The following is a 17,723-nucleotide window of genomic DNA, read 5'->3' on the forward strand; positions in this document are numbered from 1 at the left end:
TAATGTAACAAGGTTTTATAGTGATAAATTTACATTTTATATAACATGGAAATTATAAACATTTTTTTTTTTAAAAAAATATTATCATTCAAATATTAGCATGGATTTGTTCATTAACACTACAGATTTGTCCATAAGAGAATTGTCTAATTATTGTGACCAAATTTCTCCAGTAAAATTTGACTAGATATTAATTTGACAAATTTATAAAAATTTAGAGTAAAATTTATCCGATTTTATTTAAAAAAAAAAAAAAAAAAAAAAAAAAAAAAAAAAAAACTAGAGTTTATAAATGATGTTGATGCGTGAGTCTAATCAAATGAATTAGGTTGATTGAACTAGTTGAATCATCCACACAACAGTACTACTATAACTGAAGAACCAAAAAACTCAAGGTAGAACTTGAGTCCTTGAGAATTGGCCACAAGGCAACAACTCTAATGCCCCACACCATTGTGGTGGGAGGGGTCTTGCCCATCAGCCTACCTTGTCAAGAGGTGGGCTGGAGCGCAACGACCTAGTCCAAATCCACTTAGATGAAACTGCCTGAATTGGCCACAAGGCAACAACCTCAGATGCCCCACCATTGTGGCGGGAAGGGTCTTGCCCATCAGCCTACTTTGCTAAGAGGTGGGCTAGAGAACAACAACCTTGGAGAGCAACAACCTAGCCGAAATCCACTTAGATGAAGCTGCAAGGCATATAAAGGGAGCGAGGACCCTCACGCGCAGACTCTGCTGCTTAGTCATTATTGGATCAGAAATCGAAATAATAGTGTGCTAAGCTTGGGTAGTATGTCACGTACCTTGCTTTAGTAGTCGACAAGCCCGAGGTCGGTAAGCCATGTCCCTCCCAAGCAGTCGGCCTTACTCCTCGACTCGGCCTCGTGGGCCGATTGGGAAAGCCTTTCTTCCACCTTGAGATAAACGATGCCTTTCTCATCGCACATTCTTCCACCAAGAGCCCGATGCTCGTTGCCGAATAAATTCATTCGTCTCTAAGGTTAGGGTAACAAATATCTGTGGAACCTTTGGGTTGGCTTCTTAAACTTGAGATAGGAGTTCTTAATTGATTGCAATTCGTTAATGACAACATTTATGGGCGTTCTCTCACCAGGTACATGGGAGGAGCAAGATAAGCCAATTTTCGTTGCTGAGATTACACATTCTTCCATCCATCTTGGTACGAATCTCTTACGATCTTCCTCACTCATTATTGCGATTTCTTGCATTATATCTTCATTCTGTTCTTCTTGTTGGAACGATTCTTCAAATAACGAAGGGTCAACTATGGCTAGCATATCTTGACACAACGCCACTGTAGCGAGTTCATGAATGTTCCCACCATCGCCGAACATGTCGTCGGTGGGTCTTTTTCCAATAATCATCTCTAATAGCAGTATTCCAAAGCTGAAGATATCTCCTTCAATTGAAATTCTACCACCGATGCCGTACTCTGAAATTGTTCATTCATTATTTGTAGCAATAGAAAATCGAGATCTAACAATTGTTATTCAAAGGAAAATACCTGGAGGGATATATCCGATAGAGCCCTTAAGTGCAAGTGACATGGTTTGACTGAAAGAGGATTGGTAATTTGATCCTTCCAACATGAATTTTGCTAACCCAAAGTCCCCTATATGAGCTACCATATCTTCATCCAGCAATATATTGCTAGGCTTTAGATCACAATGAACAATGGATGTTTCACAATGATTATGGAGATAATCCAATCCACAGGCAACATCAATTGCAACGTTCAATCTTTGAATGAAACTCAACCTTCTTTCATTGTGTTCATGATTTGTGGGGTGAAGCCAACCGTCTAAATTTCCATTGGACATGAAATTGTAGATTAGAGCTTTAAATTCATTTCCTTGTTCATCTGTGCTTGAGCAAGTAGTTATGATCTTGAGCAGATTTCGATGTCGTATACTTGCGAGAGCTTTGCATTCATCAAGAAAACTCTTGGAAGCACCATGCTGTTGAAGATTTAGAACTTTAATGGCAACAACTGATCCATCATTTGAAAGAATACCTTTATACACTGAACCAAAACTACCTGAACCAATACAATTATCTACAGAGAATCTATCAGTTGCTCTACTGAGTTCAAAGTAAGAAATTTGTGGTAGAAAATCCATGAAGGAAGATGAAGTTGAAGCATTAGTCCTTCCCTTCTTGAGCTTATAACACACATGAAGGATGCTTAGAAGAACAACAGTAAATATGACCGTTGATACTACAGGGATTAACACTTTAGGTGATGACAACTTGGTGGATGAATGTGTTCGGCTAGGGGGGCACGAAGGTAAATATAATTCTTGTAATCCATCACATAGATTATTATTCCCAAGAACAGAAATCATGGTTGAATTGGAAAAAACTCCTTCTTTGGGCACTTTTCCCTCAAAGTTATTATAGGACAGATTGACATACTTGAGTGACTGAAGATTTCCAAGAAATTGGGGAATTGATCCTGATAGGTTGTTGTTGGAAAGATTTAGTACTTCTAGGCCTTGCAAAGCTTCTAACGATTGAGGAATTGTTCCCTCAAATTGGTTACCACTCAAATCCAAGTAAAGCATGCTTACACATTTACCAAGATTGCTTGAAATGTTGCCTGATAATCTGTTCTTTGATACATCCAACAATGTTAAACGAACTAATTCACCCAATTCAAGTGGCAATGGACCTGTAAATGAGTTATTATTCAAGGCCAAGTAGACTGAAAGGGAGGAGAGACGTAGAACTTCTTTAGGTATAACGCCGCTAAGTCTGTTACCAGATAAGTCAAGACCTATGAGGCTTTTGCATTGTCCCAAGCTTGTTGGTATACTTCCCTCGAGCCTGTTATCGTTCATGCAAAGCTTAGTGATCGAAGACAAGTTACCAATGGATGGTGGAATTGACCCACTTAATTTGTTACCTTGCAACAAAAGCATCACCAAGTTCTGAAGATTCCCAATATTGGAAGGAACACTACCATTCAGACCATAGTTATATTCCACTGCAAAAATCTGCAAGTTAATCAAGTTAATGATCCCTGAAGGAATGCTTCCACTCAACATATTTCCACCCAAGTTTAGAACTGTGAGCTGCTTCGAAAGGTTTCCAATAGATGAAGGCAATGCTCCTCCAAAGCGATTCCTAGATAGACCCAAACCCTTTAGACTAGTACAATTAGCCAAGGAACTGATGAAATTTAAGTCATCAGCCCCTCCACTTCCAAGTCTGTTGTCTTCAAAATTGAGTCTCTCCAAGCTTTCTAGCCTCCCCAACTCATCAGGTAGCATCCCAGTGAAACTGTTCTTAGGAAGATCCAGTACTTGAAGACCAGAGACGTTAGCAAACGTCGTCGGAATAGGCCCTGTGAAATTATTACCACCACCGGCGAAGACTCGAAGGTTGGGTAGTGTAAATCCGATAGTTGGTGGTATATTTCCTTGTAGTCGATTATTAGTCAGATATAACTGAGTCAAAGAAGTTATATTATAGATTGAAGGTGGGACTGTACCTGTCAAATAGTTCACAGAAACTGAGAAGAAATCCAATCTAGTCAGGCGCCCAAATTCTTCGGGAATATTTCCTTGAAAATTGTTATATGTGAGTGACATACGAGATAGGGAGGAAAAATTTGCTATCCAAGGTGGGATAGTTCCAATCAGATTGTTAACACCAAACCCGAGCCGTTCTAACTTGGTTAACATGAACAACTGGTGTGGAATGTGGCCTACAAGCCCATTGATACCAAACTCCAAAACAACAAGCTCCCTGCAATGACTTATATTGGCCGGAATCTCACCGCTGAAGTTATTGAAAGACAAATTGAGATGACGCAATTGTAGAAGTCGACCGAACTCGTGGGGAATATGGCCGTGGAATTTGTTGTCTCCCAACCTGATTTCAGTGAGATGAGTCATATTTCCAAAAGAGGTCGGTATAGAGCCACTAATTTTTCGAGCTTCCAACTCCAAAACTACAACTCTCCGGAGGGTAGAATTGCAAGTAACACCATCCCAATCACAAAAATGCGTGGAATCGTTCCAGGAGCTCATGATGTCAAATGGATCATTGAGTACTCTGCTTTTGAAGTCGAGCAGAGCCAAGCGATCTGGTTCATTTGCAGAAGTCGAGCTCAGGGATATCAGAAATGTATGGTACAAAAGTATACACAGAATCGGATTGCGCCTCATGTTGCGGCTGAGAACGGCCGGATTCGCAAGGACGAGCAAAATCGAATCGTCGGCTTTGGGAGCTTTATGAAGTTATAATTTTCTTTGGAAGTTTACTCATTGAATGGCCGTTCGGTGAGTTCAAAATGAGTCAATTACTTGTTCCACCTGCCTAGCTTTAAGTGCGGGTTGTTGGATGGTAAATGTTAAAATAAATATGGTCAATTTTCAAAGTTAATTAAAAGATATATGGTCTCAAATTTTAAAACGATTAGATTCAAAAGCAAAAGTGAAATTTAACTTCAAAAGAGATTGTTTCTTTAAATAAAGACCATAATCTATTATCCTTAAAATATAAAAGCTTTAATAGATTTTTTATGAACTATTTAATAATTTTATTTTTTCCATGCATAAACATAAAATTAATAAAAGTGAGGTTATTTCTCACACTCTTATTATAAAAATAATTAATAAATATTAAATAAATATAGTTTAATAAAGTTACTAAATACCAACATAAGTCATGGGTCACGATAAGGTCAAGGTAACAAATTTATGACATCGCTATTCTTATCAAAATTTGTTAACCGAAGACTTTGAAGCGACCCTTTTTTCTCTTTTTAATTAATTATGACCTTAAAGTTGTGATGTTCGTGAAAGATGATAAATTTAAGTAAATGTTGTAATTTTTTATCATCCATTTCAATAAAATAAAATTTTGCACAAAAAAAAAAAATAGTGTGACCAATACATAAATCATATTTAAAATACTTATCTTTGGTAAGTGGTCGAAGAACAACGGGGGAAGAATAGGCAGTAATTTGGGTCAAGCTCGGGAAAACTGATGTTTATGATACCTTGGACGAGGCTTAGTAAACTTGAGATAGGAGCTTTTAATTGCTTGCAATTCATTGATGACAACATTCATTGACATTCTGTCTGCAGGTGCAATGCAGGAGCACGATATGCCGATTCTCAGCATCGACACTACACATTCTTCCATCCATCTTGGTACCCTTTCTGTACCATCTTCCTCACTCATTATCACCATTTCTTCTATTCTCTCTTCCTTCTCTTCTTCTTCACGTGTTTCTTCAGGTAGCATACAAGGATCGAGTATGGCCATGGCATCTTGAGGTACTGCCATTCTACTCAACAAATGGATACCCACTCCATTCCCAAACATGTCGTCGGTGGGTCTTTTCCCGATCATCATCTCCAATAGTAGTATTCCGTAACTGAAGATATCTCCTTCCATGGAGATTCTGCTATCAGTCCCGTACTCTGCATTTGTTCATTCATTATTATACCAAGTATCTATAATAGCCTAAGCCCACCGCTAAGAGACATTGTCCTCTTGGGACTTTCTCTTTTAGACTTTCCTTCAAGATTTTAAAAAGCGTCTAATAGGGAGAGGTTTCCACACCCTTATAAGAAATGCTTTGTTACTCTCTCCAACCGATGTGTGATCTCACAATTCACTCCTTGGGGGCACACCGTCTGGTGTCTGCCTTTCTGGTGTCTGCCTTTGTTATCATTTGTAACGGCCCAAGTTCACCGCTAGCATATATTGTCCTATTTGGGTTTTCCCTTTTGAGCTTTCCCTTAAGGTTTTTAAAACACGTCTACTAGGAAGAGGTTTTCACACCCTTATAAGGAATGTTTTGTTGTCCTCTCCATCTTCAACTGATGTGACGTGGGATCTACGGAGTAGAGTAGCTAACATAAAGATGATATAAGAGTTTAGATGAAAGGAGAATTACCTGGAGGGATGTAGCCTATAGAACCCTTGAGTGCCATTGACATGGTTTGGCTGAAGGATAATGGGTCATTTGATCCTTCCAACATGAATCTAGCTAACCCAAAGTCTCCTACATGAGCAACCATATCGTCGTCGAGTAATATATTGCTCGGCTTTAGATCACAATGAACAATAGGGATTTCACAATGATTATGGAGATAATCTAATCCACAGGCAATATCAATGGCAACGTTCAATCTTTGAATGAAACTCAACCTTCTTTGGTTGTGGCCTTGATTTGCAGGATGAAGCCAACAATCAAGATTTCCGTTGGACATGAAATTGAAGACTAGAGCTTTAAATTCATTGCCCTGTACATCAATACTCGAGCAAGATGTTATGATCTTGAGCAGATTTCGATGTCGTATGTTCGAGAGAGCATTGCATTCATCAACAAAACTCTTGGAAGCACCTTGTTGTTGAAGATTTAGAACCTTAACAGCAACAATAGATCCATCATTTGAAAGAACGCCTTTATACACAGAGCCAAAACTACCCGAACCAATGAAATTTTCAATAGAGAATCCATTGGTTGATTTACTGAGTTCCAAGTAAGAAATTTGTGGTAGAAACCCCTTTGAAGAAGATGAAGTTGAGCCATTCTTCCTCGACTTCTTCAGCACAAAACACACAAAAATGGTACACACCAAAATAACAGTGAGTGTGACAACGGATGCTATGGGGATTAACACCCTTGATGCTAGAAACCGCTTATTGGACAAATGTGTTTGGTTAGGCATGCACGGAGGTAAATGCAATTCCGGTAGCCCATCACATAGATTCTTATTCCCAAGGACGAAAATCATGGTTGAATTGGAAAAGACTCCTTCTTTGGGCACTTTTCCTTCCAAGTTATTATAGGATAGATTGAGGTAATTGAGTGAGCGAAGGTTGGCAAGAAATTGGGGAATTGACCCAGACAAGTTGTTGGCTGATAGATCTAGTTCTTCCAGACCTCTCAAAGCTTCGAAAGATGGAGGAATAATTCCAGTAAACTGGTTCTCTTCAAGAGACAAGCTTTCCATGCTCCTACAATTACCCACATTGCTGGGTATATTACCAGACAGTTTGTTCTCTGATACATATAGTTCACTCAAACTAACCAAGTTACCAACTTCAGATGGCAATGGACCAGTGAGTGAGTTATGGTCCAAGCCTAAGTAAACTGAAAGGGAAGGGATGCCAAGAATTTCCTTGGGTATAGAGCCAGTTAGGGTGTTATGAGCTAGATCAAGAGCTTGGAGGCTTTTGCATCGTCCTAAACTCGGCGGTATACTTCCCTCGAGTCTGTTATGGTCTATGTAAAGCCTAGAGATTGAAGATAAGTTACCAATGGAGGATGGAATTGGCCCAGTTAGGTTGTTCTCATCCAAGTACAACCAACCCAAATTCTGAAGCTTCCCAATACTGGGAGGGATTCTACCGTTGAGATGGTTATATTCCATTCCAAGAATTTGCAAGCTTATCAGGTTTTCAATCCCACTAGGAATGCTTCCACTTAACATATTTTCACCCAAGGTTATCCTTATCAAGCGGTCCGAAAGGTTTCCAATGGTTGGTGGCAGTGCTCCTCCAAGACGATTCTTAATTAGACCCAAATCCATTAGATTAGTACAATTAACCAAGAAACTGATGAAATTTAGATCACCAGCTTTCCCACTTCCAAGCCTGTTGGTATCAAAATTGAGTACTCGCAAGTCTTTTAATCTCCCCAACTCATGAGGTATCATTCCAGTGAGACTATTTTCAGATATATCTAACAATTCAAGATTGGAGATGTTAGCAAAGGACGTAGGAATAGACCCACTAAAATTATTCATACCACCTAGGAAGATCCGAAGATTGGGAAGTGTAAATCCAATACTTGGGGGTATAGATCCTTGAAGTCGATTTTGAGTGAGTGTCAGGTCAACCAGAGAAGTTATATTGTAGATTGAAGGGGGCACTTTACCTGTCAAGTTGTTCTCATAAACTTCAAAGAATTTCAATCTTGGTAATCTCCCTAGCTCACTGGGAATGCTTCCTTGAAAATTGTTCCGCCCCAGATTCAAATTAAACATGGAGGAAAAATTCCCTATCCAAGATGGGATAGCTCCGCTGAGATTGTTGTAGTTACACTCTAGTTGCTTCAACTTGGTTAACGTTAATAGCTGGTTTGGAATCTGACCTATAAACCTGTTGGCATTGAGTATCAAAACAACGAGCTCAGTGCAATGGCTTATATTCGTCGGAATCTCACCACCGAAGTTGTTGTTGGACAAGTTGAGAAGACGCAATTGCTGTAGCCGACCGAACTCTTGGGGAACTGAGCCATGGAAGTTGTTGCTTCCTAATTTGATTTCAGTGAGGTGGGTGAGATTTGCCAGAGAAGTGGGTATGGAGCCAGTCAGGTTTCGAGCTTCCAAGTCCAAACCCACTACTGTTCCAATGGTGGAATTGCAAGTGACACCAGTCCAGTCACAGAAATGCGTGGAATCATTCCAAGAACTCATGGTTTTAAGTGGGTCGTTGAGTACTCTGGCTTTCAAGTCAAACAGAGCCAAGGGTTCCCATTCATCTCCCCTAGTGAGTATGCTTGCAAAAGCTGAGATTAGAGACAACAACAAGATATCATAGAGAAACATCTTGTTGGTATTGAAGAAATCCTGGCCTATCCTGCTGCGAAATTATGCTGGGTTTGTGATGGACAGAACCTTAATCTAGCGGTTTATATTTGCAAGGACATGCTAAAGCATAGCACTCGAGTGGCAATGATAGCTTTTAGGTTCTGATTTTGGGTTTAAACCCCACTTTGATGAGCCTTCTATTAAATTGGAAATATTCTAAGAGGCACTATACCTATCTCCTTGGAAATATTCTAAGAGGCACGATACCTATCTCCTTGGAAATATTCTAAGAGGCACCATGCCCATCTCCCACCATCCCCTTCTCTCTTTTTTCCAACCCCACGACCACTGCCTCCCCATTGCTATCATCTATGAGCTTATCAAATGTCGATCTGTAATAGTCCAAACGGACCGCTAGCAGATATTGTATTTTTGGGCTTTCTCTTTCAAACTTCTCTTCAAAATTTTTAAAACGCATATGTTAGTGAGAGGTTTTCACACCCTTATAAAGAATGTTTTGTTTCTTTTTCTAACCGACGTGGGATCTCATAATCTCCCTCTTCTTCCGGGATCAGCTTGGTACTCATAATTCCTTCTTCATCATGCGTTTAAGCTTTTAGAACACTTGGGAGGTTAATATATCATTAGAATGCTGAGATTCTGATCAATAATTTGACTATTCGTTAACAACGACATTCATGGACGCTCATCTCTGGTGAGGTCGTAGAGACACCAAACCAACCACAAAAATGGTTGGACTCGTTCCAAGAGCTCACGACTTTGAGTGGGTGGTTGAGTCGTCTTGTTGACACTGCTGCAATTGTGGCCCATTCCACTGCGAAATAAAAAGGAAGAGACTTAAAGAAATGGTATTTTTTTCAAGGTGGTCCAATTATCTTAGCTCAATCATAATCTCATTAAATGAAGACTAGCAATAGTAATTCTTCGTCCGGAGAAAGATTCTTCAAATAATTTTTCCAATTTTTATTTTTTATTAAATTATAAGTATATTTATTATGTTCTTATCCTTTCAACTTATATCTATAGGCTACTTAATTTTCAAACTTGTGTATAATAAGTGCTTGATATGGTATTTCAAACTTGGTAGATACCGAATCGAAAGTTTACGACCTATTACACACGTACGTGTATAATTATGCACATTTTGATTACCAATGACTTCCGATCATCGGAATACAGAATCCTATTAACCTTGCTGCAATCGTGCTTCGTGTTGCAGGGAAATGTCGGATCTGTAATGAACAGATGAGGGAGGGAGCTCATTGATTCTGATAAACCAAGTAAGCCAACCTGTTGAAACTCTTGTTGGTCAGACAACATTAGCTTGCCTCCTTCCACTTTAGAAAGGAGCTTTTAATTGTTTGCAACTTATTAACCACGACACTCATGGACATCCTCTCTCTAGGTGTTCTTGAGGAGCATGACAGCCCAATTCTCAATATTGATGCTACACATTCTTCCATCCTTCTTTGCTCTATTTTTGTATGATCTTCCTCACTCATTATTGCTTTTTCTTGTATTTTTTCTTCACCCTGTTCTTGTTGGCATGTCTGTTGAGATAGCAAATAAGGATCAACTATGTCCAACGCACCATGCGGCAATGCCATTGCTGTGAATAGATGAATGTCCACACCATCGCTAAACATGTTGTCTGTGGGTCTTTTTCCAATGAACATCTCCAATAGAAGAATTCCATAGCTAAAGATATCTCCTTCAATTGAAATTCTGCCTCCACTTCCGTACTCTACAATTGAACATTCATTCATTCATCATTTTACCAACAGAAACTCAAGATGGGTGAGTTTGAATGCAAGGAAAATACCTGGAGGAATGTATCCAATTGAGCCATGAAGTGCAAGTGACATGGTTTGTCCAAAAGAGGATTCATTTGCCCCTTCCAGGATAAATCTAGCTAACCCAAAGTCCCCAACATGAGCTACCATATCATCATCCAGCAGCACATTGCTAGGCTTTAGATCACAATGAACAATGGGCGTTTCACAGTGATTATGTAGATAATCCAATGCATTGGCAACATCAATGGAAATGTTCAGTCTCTGAATAATGCTCAATCTTTGACCCTTCTCGATATCTGTAGGGTGAAGCCAACAATCCAAGTTTCCATTGGACATGAAATCAAAGACTAGAGCTTTGAACTCATTCCCCTTTTCATCTGTACTTGAGCAAGAGGTTCTGATCTTAAGGAGGTTTCGATGTCGTATGCTTGTGAGAGCTTTGCATTCATCAACAAAACTCTTGGAAGCACCACGTTGTTGAAGGTTAAGAACCTTAACAGCAACAACTGATCCATCATTCAAAAGAACACCTTTATACACAGAACCAAAACTACCTGAACCAAGCAAATTGTCTGCAGAAAATCCATTGGTTGATCTATTGAGCTCCAAGTAAGAAATCTGTGGTAACATGTCCGTAGAGGAAGATGAAGTCAAAACATTTCTCGACTTCTTCATCAAAAAACGTACAGATAGGAAGATCAAAAGAATAACTATGAAAGCGAGGGTAGATACTACGGGGATCAACACTTTCGGTGCTAGAAGCTTGTAGGAAAAATGGGTTTGGTCAGATTTGCACGGAGGTAGATGCAATTCCTGCAAGTCATCACATAGATTATTGTTTCCGAGGATGGAAAATTTGGTTGAATTGGAAAAAATTCCCTCTTTGGGCAGTTTCCCCTCGAAAGTATTATAGGATAGATTAAGAAACTTGAGTGAAGAAAGCTTGCTAAGAAATTCAGGAATTGGCCCAGACAAGTTGTTACTTGAGAGATTCAGTTCTTCTAGACCTTTCAAAGCTTCCAAAGATCGAGGAACTGTCCCCTCAAACTGGTTACCTCCCAAATACAAGCGTACCATGCTAATACATTTTCCGAGGTTGTCGGGAATATCACCTGATAATTTGTTCTGCGATACATCCAACAATGCTAAACTAACTAACTCACCCACTTCATACGGCAATGGACCAGTAAGTGCGTTGTTGTTTAAGGCCAAATAGACTGAAAGGGAAGAGAGTTTGAGAACTTCCTTGGGTATGCTGCCACTTAAGTTGTTACCAGATAGATCAAGAACTTGGAGGCTTTTGCATTGTCCCAAGCTTGGAGGTATACTTCCCTCAAGCCTGTTATCCTCCATGAAAAGCTTGGTGGCTGAAGATAAATTACCCATGGAGGATGGAATTGTTCCTGTTAACTTGTTACCATTCAAATTAATAATAGACAACTTGTGAAGCTTCCCAAGACTGGACGGGACGCTACCGTTCACACGGTTGCCTTCTACTCCAAGAACTTGTAAGTTAACCAAGTTTTCAATCCCTACTGGAATGCTTCCACTTAACAAGTTACTCCCCAAGGTTAGAATTGTGAGGTGGTTGGAAAGGTTGGCAATAGATGGAGGCAACACTCCTCCTAAGCGATTTCCAGCAAGACCCAGAACGCGTAGACTAGTACAATTAGTCAAGGACTTCATTATATCTAAGTCATCAACTTTCCCACTTCCAAGTCTGTTGTCATCAAAATTGAATCTCACCAGTTCATTTAAGCTCCCCAAGCCATGCGGTAGCGCTCCAACGAGACTGTTCTCAGCAAAATCTATGACCTGAAGACCGGAGATATTAGCCAAGGATGTCGGAATAGGCCCACCAAAACTATTGACACCACCGGCAAAGACCTGAAGATTAGGAAAAGTAAATCCGACATCTGGTGGTAGAGTTCCTTGAAGTCGATTTTGAGTAAGAGAAAAGTAAGTAAGAGAGGTTATATTATAGATGGAAGGCGGCACAATGCCTGTCAAATGGTTCCCATAAACGCTGAAGTGTTCCAATTTAGAAAGGCGTCCGAGTTCACTAGGAATATTGCCTTGAAATTTGTTGAGTGCAAATGACAGAGCAAATAAGGAAGAGAAGTTTGCTATCCAAGGTGGGATAGTTCCGATGAGATTGTTACCGCCAAACCCGAGTCGTTTCAACTTGGTTAACGTGAAGAACTGGTTTGGAATCTGACCAACAAGCTCATTGAGACTCAGCTCCAAAACAACAAGCTCAGTACAGTGACTTATATTCGTTGCAATCTCGCCGTCAAAGTTATTGAAGGATAAATTGAGATGGCGCAGTCGTAATAACTTACCAAGCTCTTGGAGAATTGGGCCGTGGAAGTTGTTGTCACCCCATCTGATTTCAGTGAGATGAGTAAGATTTCCCAAGGAAGGTGGTATGGAACCACTCAGCTGTCGACCTTCCAAGTTCAACGCCGTTACTCTTGTAATGCTAGAGTCGCAAGTCACACCATCCCACTCACAAAAATGCATGGAGTCGTTCCAAGAGCTCGTGATTTTGAGTGGGTCATTGAGCACTCTGCTTTTCAAGTCGAGTAGAGCCAAGCGATCTGATTCATTTCCGAAAGCCCAGCAGCTCATGGACATCAGAAAGATATGACATAAAAAAGAGTAAAAAAATTTGTGGGCATCGCAGCGACTATGCCTCATCCTGTTGGGAAATACCAGATTTTGTAATGGAACAAAGCCTGAATATCAGCTTCCTTGCAAGGATAAACTTAGTGAAGTATCGGTAATGGTAGCAATAGGTTCAAATTCCTTTTGGATGTTATCATTTATTGACCGTTTGGTCAGTTTTAAATGATTCAGAAGTCTTGTCTTAGCTCGACAGCATTCATGGTGGTTCGGTGGTAGACGTCTTAACATTAATTCATGAAAAAGATAAGAGTTTGACATTTTACTTCATTTTTATGGTTATATTTATGACATTTTAGGTGGAAACATTCTAATATATAAAAAATATTTTATTAGTTATATTAAGTAAATAGTTTAAATTATATTCATATTGACAATACTTTTTATTAGTTATATTAATAAAAAAAATTAAATTGATATCTTTTATTCTATAATACGTTTGTATTGATGCAATTAAATAAAATTTATTAATTTACCAACATTAAGAATTAAATAAATAGTACCAAAACACTAAATTTCTTTATATAGTAGGAGAGTAATAAAAATTGACAATTAATTTTGATGAAAACGTTTTACATTATTATGTTTACAAAAAAGACAATATTCTAATTCAAAACTAAAAAGGTACTGAATTAATGTAATATAATAAAGAAGTTTTGAAGAATTATTTTTTCTTCTATTAAATCCTGTCCACTACTATTTGGTAAATAAAGTTTTATATAATAATAATAAGAACTTCAGAATGATATTTCTTCCTACCTCTCATTGCTTGAAGTTGTAGATGAGGCCGCATTTCTTATTGTGGTTCCTCTGTGATATATGGGCACCAAACACGTCGGCATGTAACCACAATGATAAGCAATTACCTGCAGAAAAACAATTTGGATAACAAATAACCAAGTAAACGAACCTGCAAGTTAGTATGCTTCAAATGTTTAGTACGCAATTGGAGTTAGTTGCACAATACTTGGGCAATTTGGATACCGCCAAAAGCCACCTAAATATTGTCCGCTTTGATCCGTAACGTCGTCAACGTCATGGTTTTAAGACGTATCACAGATTTTTACACTCTTATAAGAAATGTTTTGCTCCCCTCTATAACCTCTAACCGAGGTGGGATCTCATAGTAACATAAGCTGATATATAATTGTCATCCCATCTCCCGGTTGCTGCCATCATTTCTTATTCTAATGTTCTTTGCCTTCATCTTGCCCACATGTGTCATTATAATGAACCTAACTTTCCCTCTCCTTTTCTTCACCTTTTGAAATGTAATGACCGAAACTGGAGGCTGCTGGTCAACCATGAAGTACAGTACCTGCGTTATTTCATAATGTGAAAGTCTTATATGAAAGAAAATGTTAACTTCAATGCTTTCATACTCGACCGTTGGATCTTCATAACTAAAACATCACCTTTGTGATTAGCACTCGCCACCGTTCTTGAAATCATAGATTTGACCCGTTCAATTCTATTTCCTTCTGTGGAGTTTATAAAATATGACCAACCTCATCTAGGAGACCAAGCAATCCGCCTGAATAAATTAATTTCCTTCTAATTGTGTCTTCCATTGGTGTGATCGACAACAAATTCCCTAAAATCATGAGTTTATCCTAATAAGCCTCATTGCATATATCTGGACTAAGACTCTCTTCTTGTGGGAAAAAACTCCTGTAAGAAATGTCTGAAAGGTGTGCTATAACACCCATATTGCCAGCCATCTTGCTCGCTGCCATCATCTTCCTCATATGTGGAGATTGCATAATCTACAAAGTTTCGTTTCCAACAGTATCCATAGATGAGAAAGACAATTCAAACTCAACAATTGCGCCCATCGCACAAGTGCACATTGAGCCAACTTTAGTTGGAGAGCCACTGCAGTCCTCGCCAAATAACAGAGATGATAATGATAGTGAAACTTTCGATTCGCTAGTAGTTCCATCCAATATTTCAGGAAAAAAGGCAAGAATTGATTGGTTTAGGAAGCATCTTCCTGACTTTCGGATTTTGCAGTCTAACAACTTGACGCAGAAGTTCCACGATCGATTTTTGGAGTTCCTCAGCCAAAAGTGTGAGACACAGTTCTTCATGACATGGGTATCTCCAGCAAGGTCTTTCAGGGGCAGAGAATTAATGGCAGTAGAAAGTGTTTTCAAGTCTCACCCACGTGGATGCTTAACTATTCTATCAAGAACACTGGATTCAGAAAGAGGCTGCCAGATTCTTAAACCTCTACTTGATCATGGGTTTAAAATTCAGGCAATCACACCGGACTTGCCTTCGCTGTTCAAAAACACCCCGGTGGAGGCTTGGTTTGATGAGTTGAAGAGAGGGAAAAAAGATCCAGGTCAGATTCCTTTAGCTCAGAATCTATCTAACCTCATGAGACTTGCAGTTTTATACAAGTATGGAGGTGTTTACATCGATACAGATTTTATTGTTTTGAAGTCTTTCATGGGTTTGAAGAACTCAATTGGCGCACAAAGTATTGATCCAGTATCTAAGAACTGGAGAATACTGAATAATGCTGTTCTTGTTTTTGATAAGAATCATCCACTTCTAGAGAAATTCATGGAAGATTTCGCATCAAATTTTGATGGGAGCAGATGGGGCTATAATGGACCTTTTCTGGTCTCCAGAGTAATGTCAAAGGTAACAGGAGCCACAGCTAGACCTGGTTTCAATGTCACCGTATTACCACCTGCAGCGTTCTACCCAGTGGACTGGACTAAGATTGGTGAACTTTTTAAAAGCCCAGAAAACCGAGCAGCTGCAAGTTGGGCAAAAGCAAAACAAGCTCAGATAAATAAAGAGGCTTATGGAATACACCTATGGAACAAGCAGAGTAAGAATCATATAACGCAAAAGGGAAGCGTGATAGAAAGATTATTCTCTGATCATTGCATCATTTGCAGCTATACTTAGGATTAGGGAAAAAAAACTACAATTTATTTAATACACTAACAGTGAACCATTTTCCTCCCAAGAATCATAATGAGATCATGACCCAATCTTTTATCCCAGATGTGAAATTTCCCAAATTATAGCTTTTCTTTGTTTTCGTCTGTTTTTGTGAGTCTGCAATTACTCTAATGCACAACCTTTGAAGGCATCAAGGGTTTACTCAAAGACTCAAATAAGAGACCTCTACATAGGTGTTTAAGAGAATGAATCTTCTCCATCGCATTCATTTACTAATTTTCTACAATATCATGATCAGAAATATTACTCTCTGATTCTTTTGAACCCAATCTCTGTGCAATATCATGTCTAGATGATTATATCTGAAGTCTACAGTAGAGGCAGGTTTTATTGCCGTCACAATACTTCCTCCCCAAATAAATCTAACCGGTCTCCAAACCCTGTGGACTGTTAAGGCCACTTCATCTTCATAGAGTAACCAATGCACTTTACCAATTAATCAGCCGTGGAAGCTCAAGAACTATCAAGTTAAATTCAATTAAATGGTTTAATCATGCGAGTAAACCAACAGGAACGAGCAAATCATATGAAACTAATTTCAAAATCAAAGAGTAACGACGTGAAATACTGCTTAGCCGGAGAATAAAGACTCGTGGAAATCAATGTCAATAAAATCTTGGCCATCATATTGTATAATATTTGTTTGGAACAACGAGTACTCCTGGCCCAAACGCCTCGCCTGCGAACTTTTTGTATTAGAAAAACAAAAGTCCAAGCGCGAATGGCCACGAGGAGAATATAATGAAAGAAAACCCTAATTAATTTAGAAAAGCAACACCAAACAAATAAACAACACAAGTGGGCGTAAATTTCCATACCACTGATTGAATCGCTTTCCCTGACTGCTATTTCATCGCCTCCGCCTCAATGAGACGCAAAGTAAACAAAATCCAAGAACTAAAAAGTTGAAAGAAGAAGATGAACTCCTAGGGATTCTGCTCGAGAATACGAAGTTCACGCCGGCAAGGAGAAAGGCCGAGAAACCGACGGAGGAATTGGAAGTGGAACGGTAGAAGCGGACGCCATTACTGAGTCAAGAAGCTACGTAAAAAATAATATAAATAAATAAATAAAAAGGCAAGGACTTATGTATTTCACGATGACGTGGCACGCAGAGTAAAGTATTGTGGTCAAAGGGCGAAAGCGTATCAGCACTGATTAACAAATCGCGTAAGAAAGCATAACATTCTTTTTAATATATCTGTTAAAGATTAACGTGTCGGCCCAAGAGGTTTTGTAGGGGACCATTCTAATGTGTCGGCCCAATATTGCTTGCCGGCCCAAGAGGTTTTGTAGGGGACCATTCTAATGTGTCGGCCCAATATTGCTTGCCGGCCCAAGAGGTTTTGTAGGGGACCATTCAGGAAGCAATCAGGCCCGGCCCATTTTCTCCAAGATACGAACAAGGCGTTAATGTAATATAAGCCCATGATAAAAATGGGCCGAGTCCAGCCCATGTTTCTTTGTAAGCCTAGCCCACCCGAATTGATGGGCCGGGTCAAAAAGAAAACAATCCAATCACTTATGACTACAGAAAATAATAGCTTTCGGTGGTGGCCATTACTAATCAAAGTTTGTTGGATCCCAAAAGAAATTAAATATCCTAATCATAAGGGGATGCATGTGCATAGGCACGTGTGAACCACGTGAAAGCTTGG

The 17,723-nt window shown here is 39.2% G+C and overlaps 4 protein-coding genes and 1 long non-coding RNA gene across 7 annotated transcripts; 2 read left to right on the top strand and 3 right to left on the bottom strand.

Annotated features, from left to right (window-relative positions):
- Nucleotides 1-862: 862 nt before the first annotated feature.
- Nucleotides 863-10,064, top strand: LOC147793037 (uncharacterized). Of its 3 annotated transcripts, XR_015420307.1 has the most exons (6): nucleotides 863-1,002; nucleotides 1,117-1,182; nucleotides 5,120-5,185; nucleotides 5,273-5,367; nucleotides 9,822-9,882; nucleotides 10,008-10,064. It is a non-coding gene; the product is annotated as an uncharacterized LOC147793037 (long non-coding RNA). The 3 variants fall into 3 exon arrangements; XR_015420306.1 differs by having other exon boundaries at nucleotides 5,120-5,367; XR_015420305.1 differs by lacking the exon at nucleotides 863-1,002 and having other exon boundaries at nucleotides 1,043-1,182; nucleotides 5,120-5,367.
- On the bottom strand, nucleotides 998-4,228 carry LOC111791563 (uncharacterized). The gene is made up of 2 exons (XM_023672951.2): nucleotides 1,528-4,228; nucleotides 998-1,455 (listed from the first exon to the last, which is right to left on the bottom strand). Exons 1-2 carry the CDS (start codon nucleotides 4,193-4,195, stop codon nucleotides 1,004-1,006), a joined length of 3,120 nt encoding a protein of 1,039 aa, XP_023528719.2. The 5' UTR covers nucleotides 4,196-4,228; the 3' UTR covers nucleotides 998-1,003.
- LOC147793038 (receptor kinase-like protein Xa21) lies at nucleotides 4,898-8,615 on the bottom strand. Its single transcript, XM_087122221.1, has 2 exons — nucleotides 5,938-8,615; nucleotides 4,898-5,458 (listed from the first exon to the last, which is right to left on the bottom strand). Exons 1-2 carry the CDS (start codon nucleotides 8,597-8,599, stop codon nucleotides 5,001-5,003), a joined length of 3,120 nt encoding a protein of 1,039 aa, XP_086978347.1. The 5' UTR covers nucleotides 8,600-8,615; the 3' UTR covers nucleotides 4,898-5,000.
- On the bottom strand, nucleotides 9,647-14,918 carry LOC111791565 (LRR receptor-like serine/threonine-protein kinase EFR). The gene is made up of 4 exons (XM_023672953.2): nucleotides 14,499-14,918; nucleotides 13,843-14,401; nucleotides 10,425-13,099; nucleotides 9,647-10,346 (listed from the first exon to the last, which is right to left on the bottom strand). The coding sequence occupies exons 2-4, from the start codon at nucleotides 13,923-13,925 to the stop codon at nucleotides 9,922-9,924; spliced, it is 3,183 nt and encodes a 1,060-aa protein (XP_023528721.2). The 5' UTR covers nucleotides 13,926-14,401; nucleotides 14,499-14,918; the 3' UTR covers nucleotides 9,647-9,921.
- On the top strand, nucleotides 14,764-16,166 carry LOC111790672 (uncharacterized). The gene has a single exon (XM_023671672.2). It carries the CDS (start codon nucleotides 14,764-14,766, stop codon nucleotides 16,006-16,008), a length of 1,245 nt encoding a protein of 414 aa, XP_023527440.1. The 3' UTR covers nucleotides 16,009-16,166.
- The last annotated feature ends 1,557 nt before the right edge of the window (nucleotides 16,167-17,723 follow it).

This window comes from Cucurbita pepo, chromosome 3 (genome assembly GCF_057944985.1).
Source record: "Cucurbita pepo subsp. pepo isolate OVF chromosome 3, ASM5794498v1, whole genome shotgun sequence".
Classification (NCBI taxonomy): domain Eukaryota; kingdom Viridiplantae; phylum Streptophyta; class Magnoliopsida; order Cucurbitales; family Cucurbitaceae; genus Cucurbita; species Cucurbita pepo.

Excerpts from the sequence above, each read along its gene's own strand:
- LOC111791563 (XM_023672951.2), bottom strand. The coding sequence starts at position 4,195 with ATGAGGCGCAATCCGATTCTGTGTATACTTTTGTACCATACATTTCTG. Across the intron at positions 1,456-1,527 it reads TATCGGATATATCCCTCCAG|AGTACGGCATCGGTGGTAGA; the intron begins GTATTTTCCTTT and ends GAACAATTTCAG.
- LOC147793038 (XM_087122221.1), bottom strand. The coding sequence starts at position 8,599 with ATGTTTCTCTATGATATCTTGTTGTTGTCTCTAATCTCAGCTTTTGCA. Across the intron at positions 5,459-5,937 it reads TATAGGCTACATCCCTCCAG|AGTACGGGACTGATAGCAGA; the intron begins GTAATTCTCCTT and ends GAACAAATGCAG.
- LOC111791565 (XM_023672953.2), bottom strand. The coding sequence starts at position 13,925 with ATGCCGACGTGTTTGGTGCCCATATATCACAGAGGAACCACAATAAGA. Across the intron at positions 13,100-13,842 it reads ACAACTTCAAGCAATGAGAG|GATGAGGCATAGTCGCTGCG; the intron begins GTAGGAAGAAAT and ends ATTTCCCAACAG. Across the intron at positions 10,347-10,424 it reads AATTGGATACATTCCTCCAG|AGTACGGAAGTGGAGGCAGA; the intron begins GTATTTTCCTTG and ends GTTCAATTGTAG.
- LOC111790672 (XM_023671672.2), top strand. The coding sequence starts at position 14,764 with ATGTCTGAAAGGTGTGCTATAACACCCATATTGCCAGCCATCTTGCTC.